Source organism: Gossypium raimondii, chromosome 2 (assembly GCF_025698545.1).
Source record: "Gossypium raimondii isolate GPD5lz chromosome 2, ASM2569854v1, whole genome shotgun sequence".
Taxonomy (NCBI): domain Eukaryota; kingdom Viridiplantae; phylum Streptophyta; class Magnoliopsida; order Malvales; family Malvaceae; genus Gossypium; species Gossypium raimondii.
Genome location: NC_068566.1, coordinates 42,341,656 through 42,364,111, shown reverse-complemented (window position 1 = coordinate 42,364,111; position 22,456 = coordinate 42,341,656). Strand labels below are relative to the sequence as shown.

The following is a 22,456-nucleotide window of genomic DNA, read 5'->3' as shown; positions in this document are numbered from 1 at the left end:
TGTCTGAAGCTTTCATTCGATTTCTTCTCTAAATTCTACAGAATTATCCTGTCAGGCATCATTTCCGAGACATGATTGTACTGTCTCATGAAAGCCTGTGCTAAATCCCTCCAAGTAGCAATTTTGGTTCGGCTCAACTGATTGTACCACTTTGACGCCGCTCCTGTAAGACTTTCTTGAAAGCAATGTATTAATAACTGATCATTATTAATATACCCCGTCATTCTTCTACAAAACATAGTAATGTGGGCTTCTGGGCAACTGGTCCCGTTATATTTCTCGAATTCCGGCATTCTAAATTTGTAAAGTAGCACCAAGTTCGGAACCAAGCTCAGATCTTTTGCATCTATTCCATGATAGCTTTCGATGCTTTCTATTGCCCTAAACTTCTCTTCTATCCATTTCTATTACTCCTCAAATTGTTTTGGAAGTTCCTCTTTTGCATTGTCCTTTTCAGCCATCTCATCAAGATCTGGGACAGTAATATTATTCGGGCTGTCACCGGGATTAGAGCCCGCTCCGGATTGAAAATTCATTGGTATTGAGGTATCGCCTTGGAACTGCTGAGGCCTAACCGACACAGAGGGTCTTCGCGGATGCGACTCAGTCTGAACTTGCGCATGTGGAGGTGTGAAACCTGGAGGATAAAGTGGTTCACCATTGTTTTCTTCTTCATTAATAATCACGGGACCTTTCCCCTTATCTACTCCCTTTAATAATTGCGTCATCTTAGTTATCAGATCATTTTGAGACTCCTGCATCTTTTGTGCCATGTCATGCTGAATCTTTTCCATTTGTTCTTTCATTTGCGTCTGCAACTGGTCTTGCATTTCCTTTTGAAGTCGTTTTAGCTTTTCCAACCTTTGATCCATAATTTTTGACTTAGCACGGGTATTGTAACAATGTTCAGTTGGCAAGTTTTTGTTGGTTTCTAGGATAACTGTCATAATTTTAATTAATTAGGGCCCTTTTTTTGAGACTTCAATGCATAATAAAATGTAATGAGGATGAATGGATGCAGAAACAGGCATTGATTCTAATTCAATTTCATTAGAAAAAACTCAACTAGAAAATAAATTTCTTTTACATATAGTGGATTACATATACGACTTTGCCTTTATGCTCAAAGCCTTAACTCTCCTAAGGAGCCAAGCTAACTCTCGACCCCGACTTGATTCCGATTCATATTTCAAACTCAATACATCGGCCTGAACTGCTAAAGCTTGCAAATGATCAGCTACTTCCCGAATTTGAGATATAGCTTCACCCATCACGTAATCCCTATCTCTAATCTGATTTTGAGAATGGAGGAGCTGCTCTTGGCATTGTTCGTTACGCCTTTCAAGAAGTTCCTCTCGGGATTCAGAGCTTTGCAGTACGTCTTCAAGTTCTCCTATTTTTTTCTTCAATTCTTCAATCTTATTCAAACTTGCTTTTAGCTCGATCACAGAGTTGCGACTACGGTACAAGTGAAGCGACCTTTCTAACTCCGCTACCCGATCTTTCAATCTTGCTTCTTCATTTTGGCATTCTAATAAACTTTTCTCCAAGGCGCTCTCTCGAGCTCGGGCACCTTAAAATTTCTTCTCCCACTGATCAACTTTGGTCTTTTCTTCCTCGATCTCCTGTTTCCATTGTTCCTATGTTTTCCCCAAACCCGAAGTTCGCATTGACAATCGCAGCCTCTTATAATCCGTTTTTAAACTATCTAAATCTGCTTCAGCCTTATTCTTCCATTTTCTTAACTTTTCAGCTTCCAACTTGTGGATATCAACATCTAGTCCCAAACGCATCTTTTCCTCTTCTAGCTGTTCTATCCTCTTTCCAAACTCTGAACTTCTTTTTTCGAAGTCTTGCTTGATGATCTCTAGTTCTGAAGGGACTACTCGTAAATGCTCTTCTATAGGACGACCACATTCTTCTCTTGGCTTTGGGACGTTATCATCGATCCTCTTACTCCGCCACCCATGATATTCGGGAGTTGTCGTTGCTCCTACGGTAATTCTTTTCATCCGGTGAATTCGTTTCCAAGCGTTAGACATCTCTCGAATCTTTCCCCTGTAGTTATTACCCTTATAAGAAAACTCACACTCGGCTAGCCCTTGTGTTGCCGGTACGAACTGCCTTGACCTATATTGTCTTAACACGAGCAAAGGGGCATATCCGACAGCTCCCCAAATTCCAAGCAAAAGGACCCAGTCAAAGTCCCCACATCGGTACAAAATCTCGTCGGGCACCATCCAAGAAGCTCTCCATTCAACATCTTCATCTCGTAGATTATGAAGGATCGTCATCCACTTTTCCTCCGTGATGTCATTACGTCTTGGTGTCGCTGCTAATTCCTTCAAAGGCGAGTAATTTTCTGAGAAAACTTGATAAGAAATCTTATCCACCTTCCAGAAGTGGCTGTGAAACCAAACCAACAGGAGTTGTGCACAACCAACGAATCTTCCCTCCCCCGTTCTTCGACATGCACTCAAAGACCTAAACGTTTCGGCCAAAATTATTGGAACGGGTGTGACCCTGCTATCAAGTTGATCAAACAATTCTGTAACAGCTTCGTCTATATACCCCAACGCTTTAGGAAAAATAACTAGCCCATACATACTCAAAGCAAAAACATCAACCTTTTTCTTCGTATCCGGGTGTGCCAAAATCTGATCTCGCAAACTTCTCTAAGGGATACATATATTTTTTCCCTTTTGTTTGATTCGTGCGGTGACCCATTGCTCACTCATTCCGGTAATTCTCGTTAACTTCTTTGTAAAAGTCGAAACATTAGCAGTTCTAGAATAAACTTTATCCACTTGGATTCTTGGACAACGAAGTAAAGTTGTATACTCCTCCACAGTAGGCACCATGTCTACCTCCCCAAATGTGAAGCAGCTAAAAGCAGAATTCCAAAATTGGGCCAGAGCTCGAAATAAATGTTCATCTACATTGATGTCAAGCAAGTAGGGTAAATCACCATAATTATAGTAAAACAATTGTTTGACTTCATCATCCCATTGAGCCCAAATTTCTTTCAACTCCTGAAGATTGTTCTGAGTCACATTGATGCTGGTGTAATCCCATAACTCTGATGCATACCCCATTGTCAGACTATTACCTTTCTCGAGTTGTGACTTTTCTGACCATATTCGGATAACCGCATTATCTTCCACCTTGCTAAGAAATTCACTTTCCATGATTGGCTTTTCTATCTAGTAATGAATGTGAATCAACGCCTTTTACAATGAAATGCCATGCAGACAAAATGCCATGCAATCAGAACAAAATAAGTTAGTATCAAAATTAAAATCCGATACAAGCAAGAAATAATAAAGCACCTATTTGGATATCTACTATGGGTTTGAAGTAGTTCTATCTAGGCTGGGTTCCTAGGGTTCACTACATGTGGTTTGGTTCTAAAGTAAGGGTACCCAAACCAGCGGATTCCTTGATCTTCACCCATTATAGGCTCATATGGATCGAGTTCGGTCCAGGGGAATACATTTCCCTATGGCTGAACGGAGATGAAAATCTCACGAAAACATAGGTACGGATGTATTCCGAAAGCGATCCACTATCCTGCACGGAGGTGAAAACCTCACGAAGGAGTAGTTTCTCACTCCCACTTAAAAGGTGCGACCAACGGTCATGCAATGCAACATGCAGAAAGATGCCAAAAATTTATGCCAACACAGCTATCATAAACCACAATAATGAAAATTGTATTAGAGGCCGATGAAATGCAATGAAAGGATCGTACATTTAAACCAAGTTTTCAATTTTCGACAAAAAGACAAAAAATAATCAACTCATGGCTCGACTCACTTATTTTGAAAAAAATTTCCCCAGTGGAGTCGCCAAGCTGTTGACACCATTTTTTGATGAAAACGGGGTCGACTTGGGTTTTGAAAAATGAAACAAAAACGGGAGTCGCCACCAATCCTTTTTTGATAAGGTGTGATCGGATCACCTTGAAAAATGGTTGTTTTTAATAAACGATTTAATTTTACTAAAATAACGATTTTGGTCCACGAAATTCATAAAAACGGGTTCGGGAGTTGGTTACGCACGAGGAAGGATTAGCACCCTCGATACGCCCAAAATTGGTACCTAGTTGATTACTTAATGTCTTAGTGTCGAAAAACTGAAAACTTTAAAGAAATTTAAAATACGATCCTTAAAAAAAACTCAAATAGCATAGATTAAAATTCAAGAGGATATTTAACAATTTGGTTAAACGAGAAATCGAAACCCAACACCTTAGGGCACGTTCCTCGAAATTCCAAACGCAAAACATTGCCTCATTTTATAATTTTTGAAAGGATATTTAGCTATTTAGTTGAACGAGAAAAATCGACATCCAGCACCTTAGGGCATGTTATCTCGAATCTCCAAACGCAAAACATTGCCATATTTTGAGATTTTTGAAAAGGATATTAAGCCATTTGGTTGAACGAGAAATCGCAACCCAGCACCTTAGGGCACGTTCCTCAATTTCCAAACGCAAAACATTACATTATTTTGAAATTTTTGAAAAAGATATTAAGCCGTTTGGTTGAACGAGAAAGATCGACACCCAGCACCTTAGGGCATGTTTTCTTGAATTTCCAAACGCAAAACATTGCCATATATTGAGATTTTTGAAAAGGATATTAAGCCATTTGGTTGAACGAGAAATCGCAACCCAACACCTTAGGGCACGTTCCTCGAATTTCCAAACGCAGAACATTACCTTATTTTGAAATTTTTGAAAAAGATATTAAGCCATTTGGTTGAACGAGAAAGATCGACACCCAGCACCTTAGGGCATGTTTCTCGAATTTCCAAACGCTAAATATTGCATCAATTAGAAATATTTCCCCTTTTTTGAAATATGATATTTATATGCATGATGGAATAATAAATATGATAATATGAATAAAAAAATGAACAAAAACGAATAATAAGATAAATCAATCATGCATATACCATAGCAAATAAATAAATAAATAAACTATAGCATAAAAATGGGCATATAAATAAATACATAAACAAACATAAAAGGAAAATAGGTGAAAATTATAAAACGAAAAGTATGTACATAAAAGGGACTATATATGTATGTATATACATAAAATTATAAAAATATGAAAAATATATATGTTATAAAATATAAGTATCTACATGTATATGTATATAGATTATAAAATGCTAAAATGTAAAAATATAAGTATGTACATTATAGAAACACGTGTATGTACATAAATATAAAAAAACTAAGATATAACAATGTGCATACTTATAGAAATTTAAAAATATGTACATACATATATCATAAAAACTTGTTCACACATATATATACTTGAGATTGTAAAATAATAATAATAAATATGTACAATAGTTTTAACAATAATATATAATAAAAAAAGCACATATTAAAGTAATGTATACACACATATATAAGGTAAATGAAAATATAAACAAAACAGAAATTAATAAATAAAGAAAAATAAAATAAAAAAACGGAGGGGATTAAATCGAAATCAGGGATAAATTTAAAGGCCCAAATCATAAAATGAAAAAAGGTAATTAAAACAAGCTACAAAAGGATGAGGACCAAACGTGCAAAATTCCACGTCACTCAAACGGTGTCGTTCCAGCAGAATCCAAGCGCACGGTCTAAGGACCAAATCGAAACAACAGAAAAATTTAAGGCCAAAATTGAAAGTATGCGAAAAACTGCATTGAAAACACCACAAAATCAGGGGGACCAATTGCGCAAATAATCCAAGAGGCAAAAACACGCGGATCCTCCCCTCGGGTCGGGTCACTGCGCGGGTCAGAGACCAAAATGACGCCGTTTTTGGTCTCTGAACCCTAAGCCCAAACGGCTTCGTTTTATGGGGTTATTTTAACCCAATTTTTTTTCAAAAATTCATTTCAGCCACTGAAAGAAAAAAAATTGAAAAAGGTCCTCCCTCTTCCTTTCAAGCGCCCGACCTTTTGGGGTTCTAAGCCTTCGCCGTGCCGCCTCCACGGCTGGAGATCGGAGATGCGCGAAGTGGGCTTTTCAGCCCTCTCCTTTCGGCTTCCCTGAAGGCTTGGCCTTCTCTACCACGCACTCAAGAGGGAAAAGAAAGGAAAAGAAGTCTCTCCCCGCGTGTACGACTCTGACAACGGGGAAGATGGACACCGACGCCGGCCTTCGAAGCGAACAGGTACCCCTTTTTGTCGTTTTTTTTGTTTAAAAAGAACAGTATAACAGATAACGAAAATAAAATAAAATATAAACAATAAAAATAAAGAACAACTAAAGAATGGACACAAGAACAGAAAATGAACTGGAATCAACCTTTTCAATTTTTCTTTTTTGATCTGGTTTTCATTCGGTTCCTCCTCTTTTTTGAATACAGATTTTGGTGGCTTTTATAGCCAAATAAACAGATAATCCAAAAAAATCTATTCTATTTCCTATTTTATTTTTATCATTTCTGTCCAATATTGCTACTGTTGCTGCTGTTGTTCTCCTTTTTTGCTTTGTTTGCAGGTACTGGTGAAGTCAACGGAGGTGAAGGTTTCGGCTTTTTGCCGTTTTGGTGCAAGGTGGCTAGGTAGGCCTTGGGACGAGGCGTGGGCGTTGCGCCCGAGGAGGAGCGGCGTGGAGGCTGGGACTAGGGTTTGATTTTTTTGCTGAAATCATTTTAAGTTTGGGCCAGGGTTGGATCTGTAATTGGGCTTAGGGATTTTGTTTTAAATTTGTTTATGTTTTGTGTTTTGTGTTTGGTGTTTGGTATCTAAGGCCCGAGTAAAATTGGGCCCGTACATATAATATATCAAATACACTTAAAAACATTAAAAAAATATTAAAACCACAAACAAATTGAAAATATATTAAAAATTCTTTATATTAAGATAGTTGCAACTTCAATAGTAGAAAAATTTAACAATAAAACATAAGTTTTACAATATTTAAATAATATTAAAAATAACAACAAAACAACATTAAAAAAGTAGCAAAACAATATAAAAAGCACAAAAAAAACACCCAAACAGCAAAAAAAGTTAATTGAGATGGTCATCTTTTAACCGGATCCTAATTTAGGAAATTATTGAATACTCAATTATCCTGCAAAATAACAAATATATTGTGAGGTTTTTTGTCATTTTAATTGTATCATTTCAATTATAAATTTGTATTTTAAATAAAATCACTAAAATAATTTTTAAAAATTACTATATAAATTTCTTTTGTATAAAAATGGATCACATTTTGCTGAAATTTAAAGGTAAGTAATAGAGTCTTGAATTATTTATATATATTATATTTAACAAAAATTTATACAGTACATTTAAATTTAATTTGAAATCGATCCATCATTATTTAAAACTTATTTTACATTAACATTTTATATATTTTATAATGATATATATATATATATATATATATATATATATATATATATATATATATGATATATGATATATACTTGATTTCAATTAAATTGTAGAAAAAGGCTAGAAAAAGCATAACTATACTAGCTAGGAAGCGCATTATTAAATGTATTGTCTTTTTTCTGATTTCTCGGCCTATAATAAATACACCATTTGCACAAATTGTCAAAAGAAAAAGTTCAACAAAAATTTTCAAACTATTTCTCTTTTTTTTTGATTTTGTAAAATTATCTTTTATTTACGCCAGGTATCATATTATTTTTATTCGTAGATATTTCAATTTAGTTTTTCTCTTTGAAAGTGAAATTCATTAATAGTAAGAAATATAGTTACTAAGAGGAGAATAAGATTAACCCTAGCCGGTAGGCCTAACCAATACACCCAATCCTATAATTCTCTAATCTCAGAAGGACTTGACAAATCCATATCAAACCGTAAAATAGCCAAAAGACAGTTGGGTGGGCTATCTCACCTCAAGTAGTTAGCATATAATAAGGCCACCTTAGCCAATTTATGAGCGAACTTATTAGCTTTCTTACTAACCCATTGAAATGAGAAGCTATTAACTATTAAGAGAAGCTACCAATTCTGCATAGTCGCTCACATCAAATATAAGATTGGTACTATCATCCTCATGCCCTTTAAGGGCTTTTACCACACGAGAGCTATTCGATTCAACATGTTTCAACCACCTACCTGGATTTCAGCCATGACAACGCCTCTCGAATGGCTATAGCCTTCACGATGTGAGGAGCATACACACATGCACCATGGCTAACACAACAACCTCGAAACTCACCATGCTCATATCTTATAATAACACTCTAATTCATAGTAGTTTCATCAATAAATGTGGCAGCATCCACGTTGCATTTTAGTACCCTCCGCCTCTGGCCTCTTCCACCCAGCACTAGCCCACCTCTTAGCTATCGAGCTAGGCACCGCCTTATTGTAACACCGCTGTGCCAAAAACCAATCTTGAACAAATGCACCAGTAAAATAGTGAATGTGTGAAGCAAGGAAATCAACTAAATGCTAGCAACACCTATTTCTATCAAATCAAAAGGATCACAAAGATAGCAAGCATTAGACAGACTTAGCATCTTTAGCAACCTACAACCAGTCAAGGATAAAATAATAGATTGAACCATGGCCGACAGCTACTCGTGCTGTCGCCCATGCTTTTTCTGGTCTTGGATAGTGAAGGAAAACATTATCTATATCATTGGGAGCCCAACATTGGACACAACATGGATCAATACTTACCTTTTTCTCTATAAGGCGACTATTACAAGGCAAAAAAATTTTGCAGTACCCTCCATACAAAAATCTTGATCTTAGAAGGCAGTTTTCTTCTATAAAAACGCTTAGTACCTCTCATTACTAATATTACTACTGCCATCACACAACAAAGTAGCTAGTCGGTAACCTGATTTGATCGTATAACCTCCACTAGTACTAAAATGCTAAATTAACTTGTTCGATGAGCAAACATAAGGGATTGGTAAATTTAAAATCAGTGAAACATCCACTAGTGAAACCAACCTTTCGACCAACCCCTTGTTCCATGAGCATCCATTAATCGATAGTAAATAATTGACTTTTATGTCCTCAAGACCAGAAAATGGTGCGGACTCAATGAAAAAGTTCTCGTCATCATAGATCTATAGATCACAAAATACATCTGTAACACCCCTAACTCGTATCCGTCATCGGAACAGGGTTACAGAGCATTACCAGAGTTTACATATCAAATAAACAGACATTTCACATCATTTAATATTAATGTCAGAAACTAATCAAAAATCAATCATATTGTCCCTTATAGGAGCCATCGAGGCTCAAAATACACATTAGAAACAAGTCGGGACTTGATCGGGTACTCAGTGAATTTTTGAAAAGCATAAATGTAATAGCCCGAATTTGGGCCTAGTCGAAACAGTGGTTTTGGGACCACAAATGTAATATTTTGAAAATTTCTACAGTAAGATATTATCCTTGGTATAGTAAAATAAGGAAATAAAGTAACAAAAAGGGAAATTTTGAGTCATGTCAACATTGAGAAGTATATTATGACATATTAATGCAAGGAAGGATTAAATCGCAAAAGTGAGAAAAGTATTGTTGCCCAAGAGTAAATACTCAAAATTTGAGGGGTTAAAGTGTAAATATGAAAAAGTTGAAGGACCAAAGGTGTAAATATTTTAAGGGTGGAATGATCTAGAAACTAAGGAAAATGGATGAATTAGGACCAAATTGAATAAGATAAGAATTGTGAGGGACTAAATCATAATTTTACCAAATTAAGTGTGACTCAATGATGGAATTTTAAAAGATTATGAAGGGCAAAATGGTCAATTAGAAGAGAGAGAAATCTAGAAGGCAATGATGATGTTGGTGATATTTTAGATTAATTAATTAAATAAATATTAGTTTATTAATATTTTAATATGATTTTTAAATGATATTTTATTAATTTATTATTATTCTATTTAATATATATATGAAAGGAAAGATGAGGAATTATCTTCTTCTTCCCCATGCAACCAACGTATGAACAGGAAAGAAAGAAATAAACTTTCTTTTCTTTACAATTTGGTCCTTTATAAAAAATTCACCATTTTCACTTAGAAATAAAAAAAATTCCATATCCATCAAGAGAGAAAGATAACAAGAAGACTATAGGGAGCTAGAATATCAAGTTAGATTCAAGAAATAGAAGCTGGAGGAGAGAGAAAATCAAGTTAAAGATTGAAATCAATTGAGCAAGGTAAGAACATCAAGATTTCAATATATTTTTGAGTTTGATATTATTGAAAAGGTATGAAATTGATGTTAATGTAGAGTTTTATTATATAAGGTTTTATGTTCTTGGTATGTTAGTGAAGAGAAAATAAAAGAAAGTGATGAGAAATAATGTAGAGAAAGAAAATAAGAGTGTTATAAACTTAGTAATCAATATTTTACACTAAAACAGTTTGGACAGCAGCAGTAGGTTAACTTTGAAAAATCACCAAAAATTGTGGAAATTGAATTAGAAGATTAATAAAATATGAAATTAAAGATTATTGAGTCTAGTTTCTCATAGAAGAAATGATGTAAGAAATAGAATTGTAAATCATGAGATATAATAAATTTTGTGAGACAATGTCAGAATGATTTCAGGCTCCCCTGTTCTGACTTTGGAAAATCATAAAAAATTGAAGAAAAATAATTATGAGTTATAATTTATATGATTAAAATCCTTAATGAATATATTTTCAAATGAAATAAATTTAAACATCATCAAAATTATGTACAATTAGATAATTCATTTTTAGTGAAGAGTGGTCGGAACTATCAGACAGCAAAATAGGGGAAACTTTAAAGAATAAACTGTACTATTTTTCTGAACCAAAAATTCTGAAAATTTTATGGCAAGAAGATATGTGAGTCTAGTTTCAAGTAAAATTAACGGATCTTAATTTTTATTTCTGTAGCTCAAGATATAAATGATTTAGTGACTATGACTCAAATGGACAGCATTGAATAAATTTACAAGAAAATAGTGAAATTATAGATAATGTTACTTATAAGCATGTTATGTAAATTAAGGATGTGGAATGGCGAGGAGGAGGAGGAAAATAAATTTATGAATATTATGCTAGCATGGATTTGCATTTCAAATGGTTAATTTGCATGATTTGGGCTCGAGGACTAAATTGAATAAAAGTAAAACTTTAGGGGTAATTTTGGAAAAATGTCAAAAATGACCAAATTGCATGAAATGAATTGTTTTATTATTTAAATTACTAAATTGAATGAAATATTAATTTAGATCAATATTGGGTAAAAATTCGAGAAAAATAGAAATTTTTCAAAATGTCCCTGAATTTTGGTATTTCTGCAATTTAGCCTGGTAAGTTCGTATGAACTATATTTTGTATAATTTTAATTGAATTGAATGCTATTTGGTTATGAATATTATATATATGTGTGTTTGGAATTGAATTATTATTGGATGTTTTGAAATGATTATCGGAAGCTCGATTGGGTTGGAAGCTTGTTGGAAATATATCATATTATCCATTGGTTCTATCAGAAATTTTGGATGATTTGATTCTGGTTATTGTATAAGTTAAATTGGTTAATGTTAGCTCATAAATGTTTTGATTTTGATTGGTTATAAATATGAATGCTTGATAGAATGAAATGTCTGAAAATTAATTTGTAAACTCCGGTAATGCTCTATAACCCTATTCTGGGGAAGGATACGGGTTAGGGGTGTTACAATAAAAAAATTTCAAAGGTGCAGGGGACACACGCCCGTGTGGTCAGGCCGTGTGGCTCACACGGTCAAGAGACACGCTCGTGTCTAAGACCGTGTGAGCATTCGAAATTGGGGCACACAACCATGTCCTAGCCCCTGTCCAAATTTGTGAGCTCTCTAACTTGGGTCACATGGCCAAGTCACACGCTCGTGTGTTAGATCATGTGAGTATACTGACTAGGTCACACGGCCAAACCGCACGGTCGTGTGCTAGGCTATGTGAAAAATTTGAGCATACTGATTTATGCAAATTAAAAGATACAGAGGACACACGGTCGTGTCACTTGGCTGTGTGTCACACACGGCTACATACGCCCGTGTCTCTGCCTGTGTGGACGAAATTAGGCCATTTATCAAGCCATATTTCTCACCCAAATTGTTACCAACCTAGCCCTAACAATTCATAAATCTACAAACTATATCAAGGCATTCAACACAAGCTAAAATTAAGTCTTAACATTCATTATCATCACAATCATCCAACATGCTCTTAGACACCTCAAAGAACAACTTACAAACATGTCAACCAAATATCCAAATTTGCCTATTTAATCTATCTAACAAATCTACTAAAGTTCACCACAGTTTAAATACATACAACCATAAATCACTCACACCAACATCACAAATATGCCTCATTTTCAAACCAATATATATAAGTTGGCTATATAAACAAAATATAATTCATGACATTTACACAAGCGAAACTTTGATCAAATCCACACAAAGCCTATACATGCCATATAAACCGTATTGAACATTTGAAAAACTTCTAAAATAAGCTGGATAGTGTGACTTGAGTGTTGATCTGATTGTCCAACCTTCCTAAAATCTATAAGGACATTAAACAACTCAAATAAGCTTAATGAAACTTAGTAAGTTTGACGGGGTAAATAAAAATCTTACCGAACTAACTATAATAAATCAAATAATAAAATCATTCTCGATAATTTCCTGTCAATCACATCTTCAATTGATAAATACATCTATCTACAAATTGATACAAAAATAAATAACATATCTTTCTAAATTCGATAAATAAATCACCTTACCAAGACATTCTCAAATCGAAGAATGACTCACGGATAAGAGTACATTGTTAACAGAAGCTCAAAACCTGAATAGAAGCTCGTAAGAGCTGAACAGAAACTTATAAGAGTTGAACAGAAACTCATAAGAGTTAAACAAAAGCTCGTAAGAGCTGAACATAAACTCATAAGAGTTGAACAGAAAGTAAAACACGAGAATTTGCAACAAATGCTAAACTCCGGTGTAATAGCCCAATTTTTAATGGTGTCGAAAACAGTGGTTTTAGACCACCCAATTCGACGAGTAAGCTCGTAAATTTTATTATTTATTATTTACGATTCAAACGTGGTTTTATAAATACTTTTAAATTAGTAATTTATGTTTTATAATAAACTATTAGGTTTGAGTGGTAAAAACTTAGATTAAGTGGTTTTAGAAAATGAGGTATCGGGACCCTATTTTTATAAACCGATTCATAAATATTTTTATAAATATTTACAGAGTGTCATTAAGGGAGTATTAAAGCTTTGTTAGAAAATTTTAACTTTTGATAGTTAATTAATTAAAAGGACTAAATTGAAAAATGTACAAAACATGTGAATTATAGGAAATAAGTGATTAAATGGCTTGATAAATAAATAAGAGAGGACTTAAGAAGAAAATAAGCCCAAAATAAGGGCATGAGGCGGCATAAGCAGAAAAGAAAATAAAATCATGTGATTTAAGGGTAAAATTGGAAATAAAATTAAATTAAATAGTCAAAATGAGATTTTAATAGTTTCTAGACCATTTCTTCTCCAATTTTTCTGTCCAAAACACCATTGAAGAGCTCTTAAAGCTATTTTTCATATTTTAGCTTCATGTGAGTTTATTTCTTGCCTTTCTCTTGTAATTTTTGTGTTTTTAAGACTTTTACAATTAGGTCCAACTAGCTATTTCATTAGTTTTTGATTTTATTGGAAATTTTAAAAGTTACCATTAATGAATACTGGTTGTTTTTGATGAAATAACATGGATTTAGAGATTTAATTTTGTTGTATGATGATTTTGTAAAGTGATTTTATTAGATATTGATTTTAAGACCAAATTATGAAAAGGTTAAATATTAGGGTTTGGTATTAAATTTTTGTTTATCAAGGGCTGTATGATAGCCTAGAATATTTATATAAATTATCAATTGATAAAAATTAGTTCATTTAATGAACAAATTAGCTAAGTGATTAAATTGCAAACGTTGTAAACGTTGGGGTAATTGTGTAATCTCAAAAATTTAAGGGTATTAATTGTGAATTAAATTGGAATTGAAATATATGCTAATGAATGAATAATTTTATATTCTAGATCAAAATCCGTAAATACTTGTGAAAAGAAAAATTAGCGGAATAGTCCCTGAACTTCTACAAATCTTACAATTTAACTCAGGTAAATTTGTACAGTTAAACTTTAATATATATACAAAGATATATATAAATATATTGAACTGATAAATGGTATTATGTATTTATTCATATCTATTGTTGAAAGTGAAATATTGTTAAAATTATGAATTTAAATTGAATGTTCGAAATGAATGGAACGCGGGATTTGAGTACATCCAGCATTCAGCGAATTGACGAAAATGGAGGAAAAATGTGACAAATTACCCAAGTAAATCGAGGTTCAGCATTTGTTGCGAACTTTCGTATTTACTTTCTGTTTAGCTTTCATAAGCTTCTGTTCAACTCATATGAGTTTATGTTTAGCTCTTTTGAGCTTCTGTTTAACCCTTATGTGTTGTCGTTCAGCTCTTACGAGCTTCTGTTCAACCTTTATGGGTTTCTGTTTAGCTCTCATGAGCTTCTGTTAAGCCTTCAGGCTTCTAAAAATGATGTACTCTTATTCGTAAACCGTTCTCCGATTTGGTAAAATTTGGTAAGTGACTTATATAATTGAAATTGGAAGATTGTTATTTACTGTTGGTATTGATCTGGAATAAATGTATTCATCAATTGAAGTTGTGATTGGCAGGAAGTTTACATTAAATGATTTACTTAATTGATTTGTTATAATAGGTTCGGTAAGATTTATGTTTAACCCATCGAACCTACTAAGCTTCATTAAGCTTACTTGTGTTGTTCAATGTCCTTATAGATTATCGTGAGGTTGGGAGATCGGATCAGCACATCAAGTCACACTATCCAGCTCATCTCGGTAGTATTTGAAACGTACACTATGGTTTATATGGCATGTATAATGTTGGAATGGTTTTGAATAAAGTTAGTTTGTGTAAATATTATAAATTATATTTTGTTTACATTTCCAATCAACTTATATATGTAGTGTAGTCTTATCATGCTTGATGTATGTTTGGGTGTGGTTAATTGATAGATAATTTGTAAGCATGTTGGTGAATGAGTTGGTATAGTATGTTTAATATAAGTAATCAAATATGTGAATTGATTAATGTGGTAAATAAAATGTTAGGATATTTATGATTATATGACATGTTTATCACTAGGGTTTGTTGTATTGAAGGCTTTGTTATGGCCTATAAGAGTACAATTTAAAGTGTCTAGGTTGAAATCAAATATGAGTTAGAAATGTTGCCTTAAAATGACCTATTTTCACATGGGCGTGTGGTCTGGCCGTGTGTCCCCTGCACCCTTAAAATTGAGAAACAGAATGCCCAAGTATTTTCACGCTGGCGTGTGGCTTGGCTGTGTGACCCAAGTCAGTAAGCACCCTAAATTGGATACGGGCTGGGACAGGGCCATGTGCCTCACTTCAAATGCCCACACGGCATAAGGCATGGGCGTGTGTCCCCTGTAACTAAGAAAAATTTTGAAATTTTGCAAAAAATTCTTCGAGTTTTCGGTTTAGTCCTGATTCATTTCTAACGTGTATTTTGGACCTCAAAGGCTCATACAAGGGACAATATGAGTGATTTATGATTAGTTTCTTATATGTATGTTAAATGATATGAAATATTCGTATTTGATCTGAAAAGCCCAGAAATGCTCCGTAACCCTATTCTGATGACAAATAAGAGTTAGGAGTGTTTTATTTGGTGGTATCAGAGCTACGATTTAGCCGATTCTCTGACTGAACGTAACATGTGAAATGTCTAGAAATATATGCCATATAAATCTGTAATAGTGAGATGTGTATGATCCGATTTAACCTTTGTTTTCTTATAGATTGTAAAGATGTTAGACGGATTTGAACGTGCTGTCAATGATGAAGTTAGTAGGAGAGCACATACTTCTAAACAAGGGACGAGTAGTAATGTCCCGATTCCTCAGGCTCAAGAACAAGAACTTAAAAACATGATATTTGGATATATGAACTAGTGGTTTAGTGAGGTCATGCAGGAAAGAAATCTAGCTCAGCAGCCTCTACCCCCTACTGTACCACCTGTAGTGCCTCTAGTTGCACCTCCACCTCTTCTAGTGACTGAATCTAGTAAGCGTAGTCCGGTTGAGAAACTCAAAAAGTGTGGGGCTGAAGAATTTCGGGGTAGGTCAGAGGATGATCTAGTTAAGCTTGAGTATTGGTTTCAGAACACAATAAGAGTTTTTGAAGAAATGGCTTCCTCTCCTGATGATTATCTGAGATGTGTTTTTTCATTACTGAAAAAGGAAGCATATAACTGGTGGTCAACAATAATAGCTATGGTACCAAAATAAAAAATTTCTTAGAAATTTTTCCAGATAGAATTTAGGAAGAAATATGTCGACAAAAGGTATCTAGACAAGAAAAAGAAGGACTTCCTTGAGTTGCGTCAAGGAAACAGATTAGTAGCTGAGTATGAGAGAGAATTTGTATACCTCAGTAAATATACTCAAAAAATTGTACCAACCGAAGAAGAGATGTGCATCCGGTTTGAAAAAGGGTTGAATGATGAAATCCGAATGATGATTGGAGGCACTGAAATATGAGAATTTGTTGTTTTATCAGATTGTGTATAGAAGATAGAAGAAGTGTACAATAGAAAAATGCAATGAGATAGATGGAATCGAGAATCTTATACAAGAGGTTCTTCTAAATCATTTTCAACATTACCGGTGAAAAAGTCTAAAGATGATTTCAGTCGAGCCACCTCGATGCCTGAACGTTCAAATAAAAATAAGACGATTCTATAAGATTTTGGGGTATCTACTAGACCTCCTGTTAATGTGGGTAGTGTATAGAATGCTCTTAAGCCTAAATGTAGATATTGTGGGAAATATCATCCTGGCGAGTGTTGAAGTAAAGTGGGGGCTTGTTGTAAATGTGGAGCAACTGATCATTTTATTTGAAATTGTCCTCAATTACAAAAAGAGGATGAAGAGTAGAAAGAAAAGCAATTGGCTACTTCTAAGAGAAGTAGGCGTTTGGATCAAAATACTGCCACTAGAACTGCTTGTTTAGGAATGAAAGATACTACTACTCGGTCAAAGGCTAAAGTATCTGCACATATCTATGCCATTTGAGCAAAGGAGGAAGCTACGGCTCCAGATGTGATTGCTGGTACATTCTATCTCTTTGATGTTATTGTGTATGTATTGATTGATCCTGGGTCCACTTATTCTTACATTTGTATTGCATTAGTAGCGGAAAAGAAGTTACCTGATGAATCTACTGATTATGATATTCAAGTTACTAATCCATTAGGTCAAAGTGTAATAGTTAATTTAGTGTGTCGTAATTGTCCACTGAAAGTGAAAGGTCGTGAATTCCCTATTGATTTGATATTGCTACCCTTTCAGGAATTTAATGTTATTCTGGGAATGGATTGGTTATCTTTGCATGATGCTGTGGTAAATTGCAAAAAGAAATGGATTGATTTGAAATGTCAGACAAGAGAGATGATTTCAGTTGAGTCTGAGACCCCGAAAGATATTGTTAGAATCATTTCAGCTTTTTCCACTCAGAGATTGATGCGAAAAGGTAATGAGGCATTTCTAGCTTACATTCTTAATACTCAGGATTCAGAATTGAAGCTAGATCAGTTACCGGTTGTTAGTGAGTTTGCTGATATTTTTCCTGAAAAAATTCTCGGGTTTACCACTAGATCGTGAAGTTGAGTTTGTAATTGATGTGATTCCTGGAACCGATATCAGTAACACCATACCGTATGAAACCAGCTGAACTAAAAGAATTAAAGGTGCAGTTGCAACACTTATTAGACCGAGGGTTTATCAGGCCGAGTATGTCTCCCTGGGGTGTACCTATTTTATTTATGAAAAAGAAATATGGTTCTTTGATACTGTGCATAGACTACAGACAATTGAACAAGGTCACAATTAAAAATAAATACCATTTGCCACGTATTGACGATATGTTTGATCAACTGAAAGGTGCCGCAGTGTTTTTGAAGATAGATATTAGATCCGAGTATTATCGGTTGAAAGTTAAAGAGTGTGATGTGCCAAAGACTGCTTTCAGAACTCAATATGGTCATTATGAGTTTTTGGTAATGCCAATTGGCTTGACGAATGCTCCTGCTACTTTGATGGATTTAATGAATCGGATTTTTCAACCTTATTTGGATAGATTTGTGGTTGTGTTTATTAATGATATACTAATCTATTCCAACCCAGAATTCGAGCATGCACAACATTTGAAGATTGTGCTACAGACTTTGAGAGAAAAGTAGTTGTACGCAAAGTTTAGCAAATTTGGGTCGTATAGTATCAACTGATGGGATTTGAGTTGATCCGAATAAAGTATCTGTTGTGGTAAATTGGAAAACTCGAAAAATGTTTCAGAAGTGCAAAGTTTTATGGGTCTAGCAGGTTACTACCGATGATTTGTCAAGAATTCTTCGATTATTGCTTTACTGTTGACCCGATTACTATAGAAAAATATTAAATTTTTTTGGTCCGAGGAGTGTCAGTAGAGTTTTGATCAGCTGAAGAAGATGGTGACGGAAGATCCAGTCTTGACTCAGCCAGAATCTAGTGTGCCGTATGTTATTTACAATGATGCATCTCTAAATGGTTTGTGTTGTGTGTTGATGCAGTTAGGAAATGTGGTAGCTTATGCTTCTCGGCAATTAAAGCTGCATGAGAAGAATTACCCTACACATGATCTTAAGTTGGTCGTAATTGTATTAGCTTTGAAGATTTGGAGACATTATTTATACAACGAGAAATGTTACATGTTTACAGATCACAAAAGTTTAAAATATTTGATGACGAGCTGAATTTGAGACAGAGACAGTGGCTAGAATTACTGAAAGATTATGATCTAGTTATTGATTACCACCTGGGAAAGGCTAATGTAGTTGCGAATACACTTAGTCAAAAATCGTGATTGTTTGTACTTCGAGCGTTGAATGCTCATTTAACTTTTAAAGAAGATGGTTCTATATTAGCAGAGTTGAGAACGAACCTCTGTTTCTTCAACGAATTCAAGAATTGCAAGATGATGATTCAAAATTGGTGTTGAAACGAAAAATAGTTCAAAACAATTTGAGTTCAGAGTATAACATTGATGACAATGATATGTTACGTTATCATAATAGAATTTGTGTTCCAAATAATTCAGATTTGAAAAATGACATTCTTTTTGAAGCTCATAGTAGCATGTTCCAAATAATTCATATATTGGGATTTGAAAAGGATGTATTGGTGGCCGGGTACGAAACGGGAAATTTGTGAATTTGTAGCTAAGTGTTTGATTTGTCAGCAAGTGAAAGCAGAACATCAGGTACCAACGAGTTTATTACAACCTGTCATGATTCCTGAATGGAAGTGTGAGCATGTCACGATGGATTTTGTATCCAGTTTACCTGTAACTCTGAGAAAGAAAGATTCGATCTGGGTTATTGTTGACAAATTGACTAAATCAACACATTTTATTACAGTCAGAACAAACTTTTCACTTGAGAAATTAGCGGAATTATATATATCTGAAATTGTGAAGTTACACGGGGTTCCGACCTCCATTATTTTAGATCGAGATCCAAGATTTACATCGAGATTTTGGAGTAAACTGCAAGAGGCTTTGGGTACAAAAATGAATTTTAGCACAGAATTTCATCCTTAGATTGACGGACAATCAGAACGAGTGATTCGAATTCTGGAAGATATGTTGAGATGTTGTATACTCGAGTTTGGAGGTAGCTAGGAAAGGTATTTACCGTTGGCTGAATTTGCATATAATAACAATTATCAATCCAATATAAAAATGACATTATTTGAAGCTCTTTATGGAAGGAAATGTAAGACACCATTGTATTGGTCTGAATTTAGTGAATCTAAACTAGTAGGAGTGGACTTGATCTGAGAGACTGAAGATAAAGTTCGAATTATCCGAGAAAGTTTGAAAGCTGCTTCTGATCATAAAAAATCGTATGCAGGTTTGAAAAGAAGAGATATAGAATTTACTGTTGGTGATCGGGTATTCTTAAAAGTCTTTCAGTGGAAGAAGGTGTTACGGTTCGATAGGAAAGGGAAGCTGAGTCCGAGATTTATCGGATCGTATGAAATTGTTGAAAGAATTGACCTTGTAGCTTATCGATTAGCTTTTCCTCCTAAACTTGAGAAAATTCATAATGTGTTCCACGTATTGATGCTGAGACGGTACAGATCTGATCCTGCACATGTGATTCCTCATAGTCAAATTAAGCTACAACCAAATATGATGTATTCGGAAGAACCGGTGAGAATTTTAACTCGAGAGGTTAAAGAATTGCGAAATAAACGAGTACCGTTAGTAAAAGTCTTGTGGCACCGACATGGTTCTGAAGAAGCTACATGGGAAACTGTAGAATCAATGAAAGTGCAATATCCGAATCTATTCTCAGATAACAAATTTTGAGGACGAAATTTACTAAAAAGGGGAGAGTTGTAGCAGCCCAATTTTCAGTGGTGTCGGAAACAATGATTTGAGACCACCAAATTGACAAATAAGCTCGTAAATTTTATTATTTAATATTTACGAGTCAACTGTGATTTTAGAAAGATTTTTGAATCAGTAATTTATGTTTTATAATAAACTATTAGGTTTGACTGGTAAAAACTTAGGTTAAGTTGTTTTAAAAAATGAGGTATCGTGACCTTGTTTTTATAAACCAATCTATAAATATTTTTATAAATATTTACGGAGTGTCATTAAGGTAGTATTAAAGTTTTGTTAGAAAATTTTAACGTTTTGATAGTTAATTAATTAAAAGGACTAAATTGAAAAGGTGCAAAACATTTGAATTATAGGAAATAAGTGATTAAATAGCTTGATAAATAAATAATTGAGGACTTAAGAAGAAAACAAGCCCAAAATAAGGACATGAGGCGGCATAAGCAGAAAAGAAAACAAAATCATGTGATTTAAGGGTAAAATTGGAAATAAAATAAAATTAAATAGCCAAAATGAGATTTTAATAGTTTCTAGACCATTTATTCTCCAATTGTTTTGCCCAAAAACACTATTGAAGAGCTCTTAAAGCTGGCTTTCATATTTTAGCTTCATGTGAGTTTAATTCTTGCCTTTTTCTTGTAATTTTTGTGTTTTTAAGACTTTTACAATTAGGTCCAACTAACTATTTCTTTAGTTTTTGATTTTATTGGAAATTTTAAAACTACCATTGATGAATAATAGATGTTTATGATGAAATAACATGATTTAGAGCTTTAATTTTGTTGTATGATGATTTTATAAATGATTTTATTATATATTGATTTTAGGACCAAATTGTGAAAAGGTTAATAATTATGGTTTGGTATTAAATTTATATTTATCAAGGGCTGTATGATAGCCTAGAATATTTAGATAAATTATCAATTGACAAAAATTAGTTCATTTAATGGACTAATTAATTTAAGGGATTAAATTGCAAAATTGAAATGTTAGGTAATTGTGTAATTTTGAAAAGTAAGGGTATTAATTATGAAGTGAATTGGAATTGAAATATATGCTAATGAATGGATAGTTTTATATTCTAGATCAAGATCCCGTAGATACTAGTGAAAAAGAAAAATTAGCGTAAGCAGGTCCTCGAACTTCTACAAATCTTACAATTTAACTCAGGTAAGTTCATACGGTTAAAATTTAATATATATGCACACACACATATATCTAAATATATTGAATTGATAAATGGTATTATGTATTTATTCAAATTTATTGTTGAAAGTGAAATATTGTTAAAATTGTGAATTTAAATTGAATGTTCGAAATGAATGAAACGCGAGATTTGAGTACATTCAGTATTCTAAAAATTGATGAAAATGAAGGAAAAATGTGGCAAATTACCCAAGTAAACCGAGGTTCAACATTTGTTGCGAACTTTCATATTTACTTTCCGTTTAGCTCTCATGAGCTTCTGTTCAACTTATATGAGTTTATGTTCAGCTTTTTTGAACTTCTGTTTAACCCTTATGTGTTGTCGTTCAGCTCTTACGAGCTTTTGTTCAGCCCTTATGGGTTTCTTTTTAGCTCTCATGAGCTTCTATTAAGCCTTTGGGCTTCTAAAAATGATGTACTCTTATCCGTAAGTCGTTCTCCGATTTGGTAAAATTTGATAAGTGACTTATATAATTGAAATTGGAAGATTGTTATTTACTGTTGGTATTGATCTGGAAGAAGTGTATTCATCAATTGAAGTTGTGATTTGTAGGAAGTTTACATTGAATGATTTACTTAATTGATTTGTTGTAGTACGTTCGGTAAGATTTATTTTTAACCCATTGAACTTACTAAGCTTCATTAAGCTTACTTGTGTTGTTTAATGTC

At 33.8% G+C, this 22,456-nt stretch overlaps 1 protein-coding gene across 1 annotated transcript; it reads left to right on the top strand.

Moving 5' to 3' along the window:
• Positions 1-18,641: 18,641 nt before the first annotated feature.
• On the top strand, positions 18,642-20,545 carry LOC105789707 (uncharacterized). The gene is made up of 2 exons (XM_012617071.1): positions 18,642-18,720; positions 20,085-20,545. The coding sequence occupies exons 1-2, from the start codon at positions 18,642-18,644 to the stop codon at positions 20,543-20,545; spliced, it is 540 nt and encodes a 179-aa protein (XP_012472525.1).
• The last annotated feature ends 1,911 nt before the right edge of the window (positions 20,546-22,456 follow it).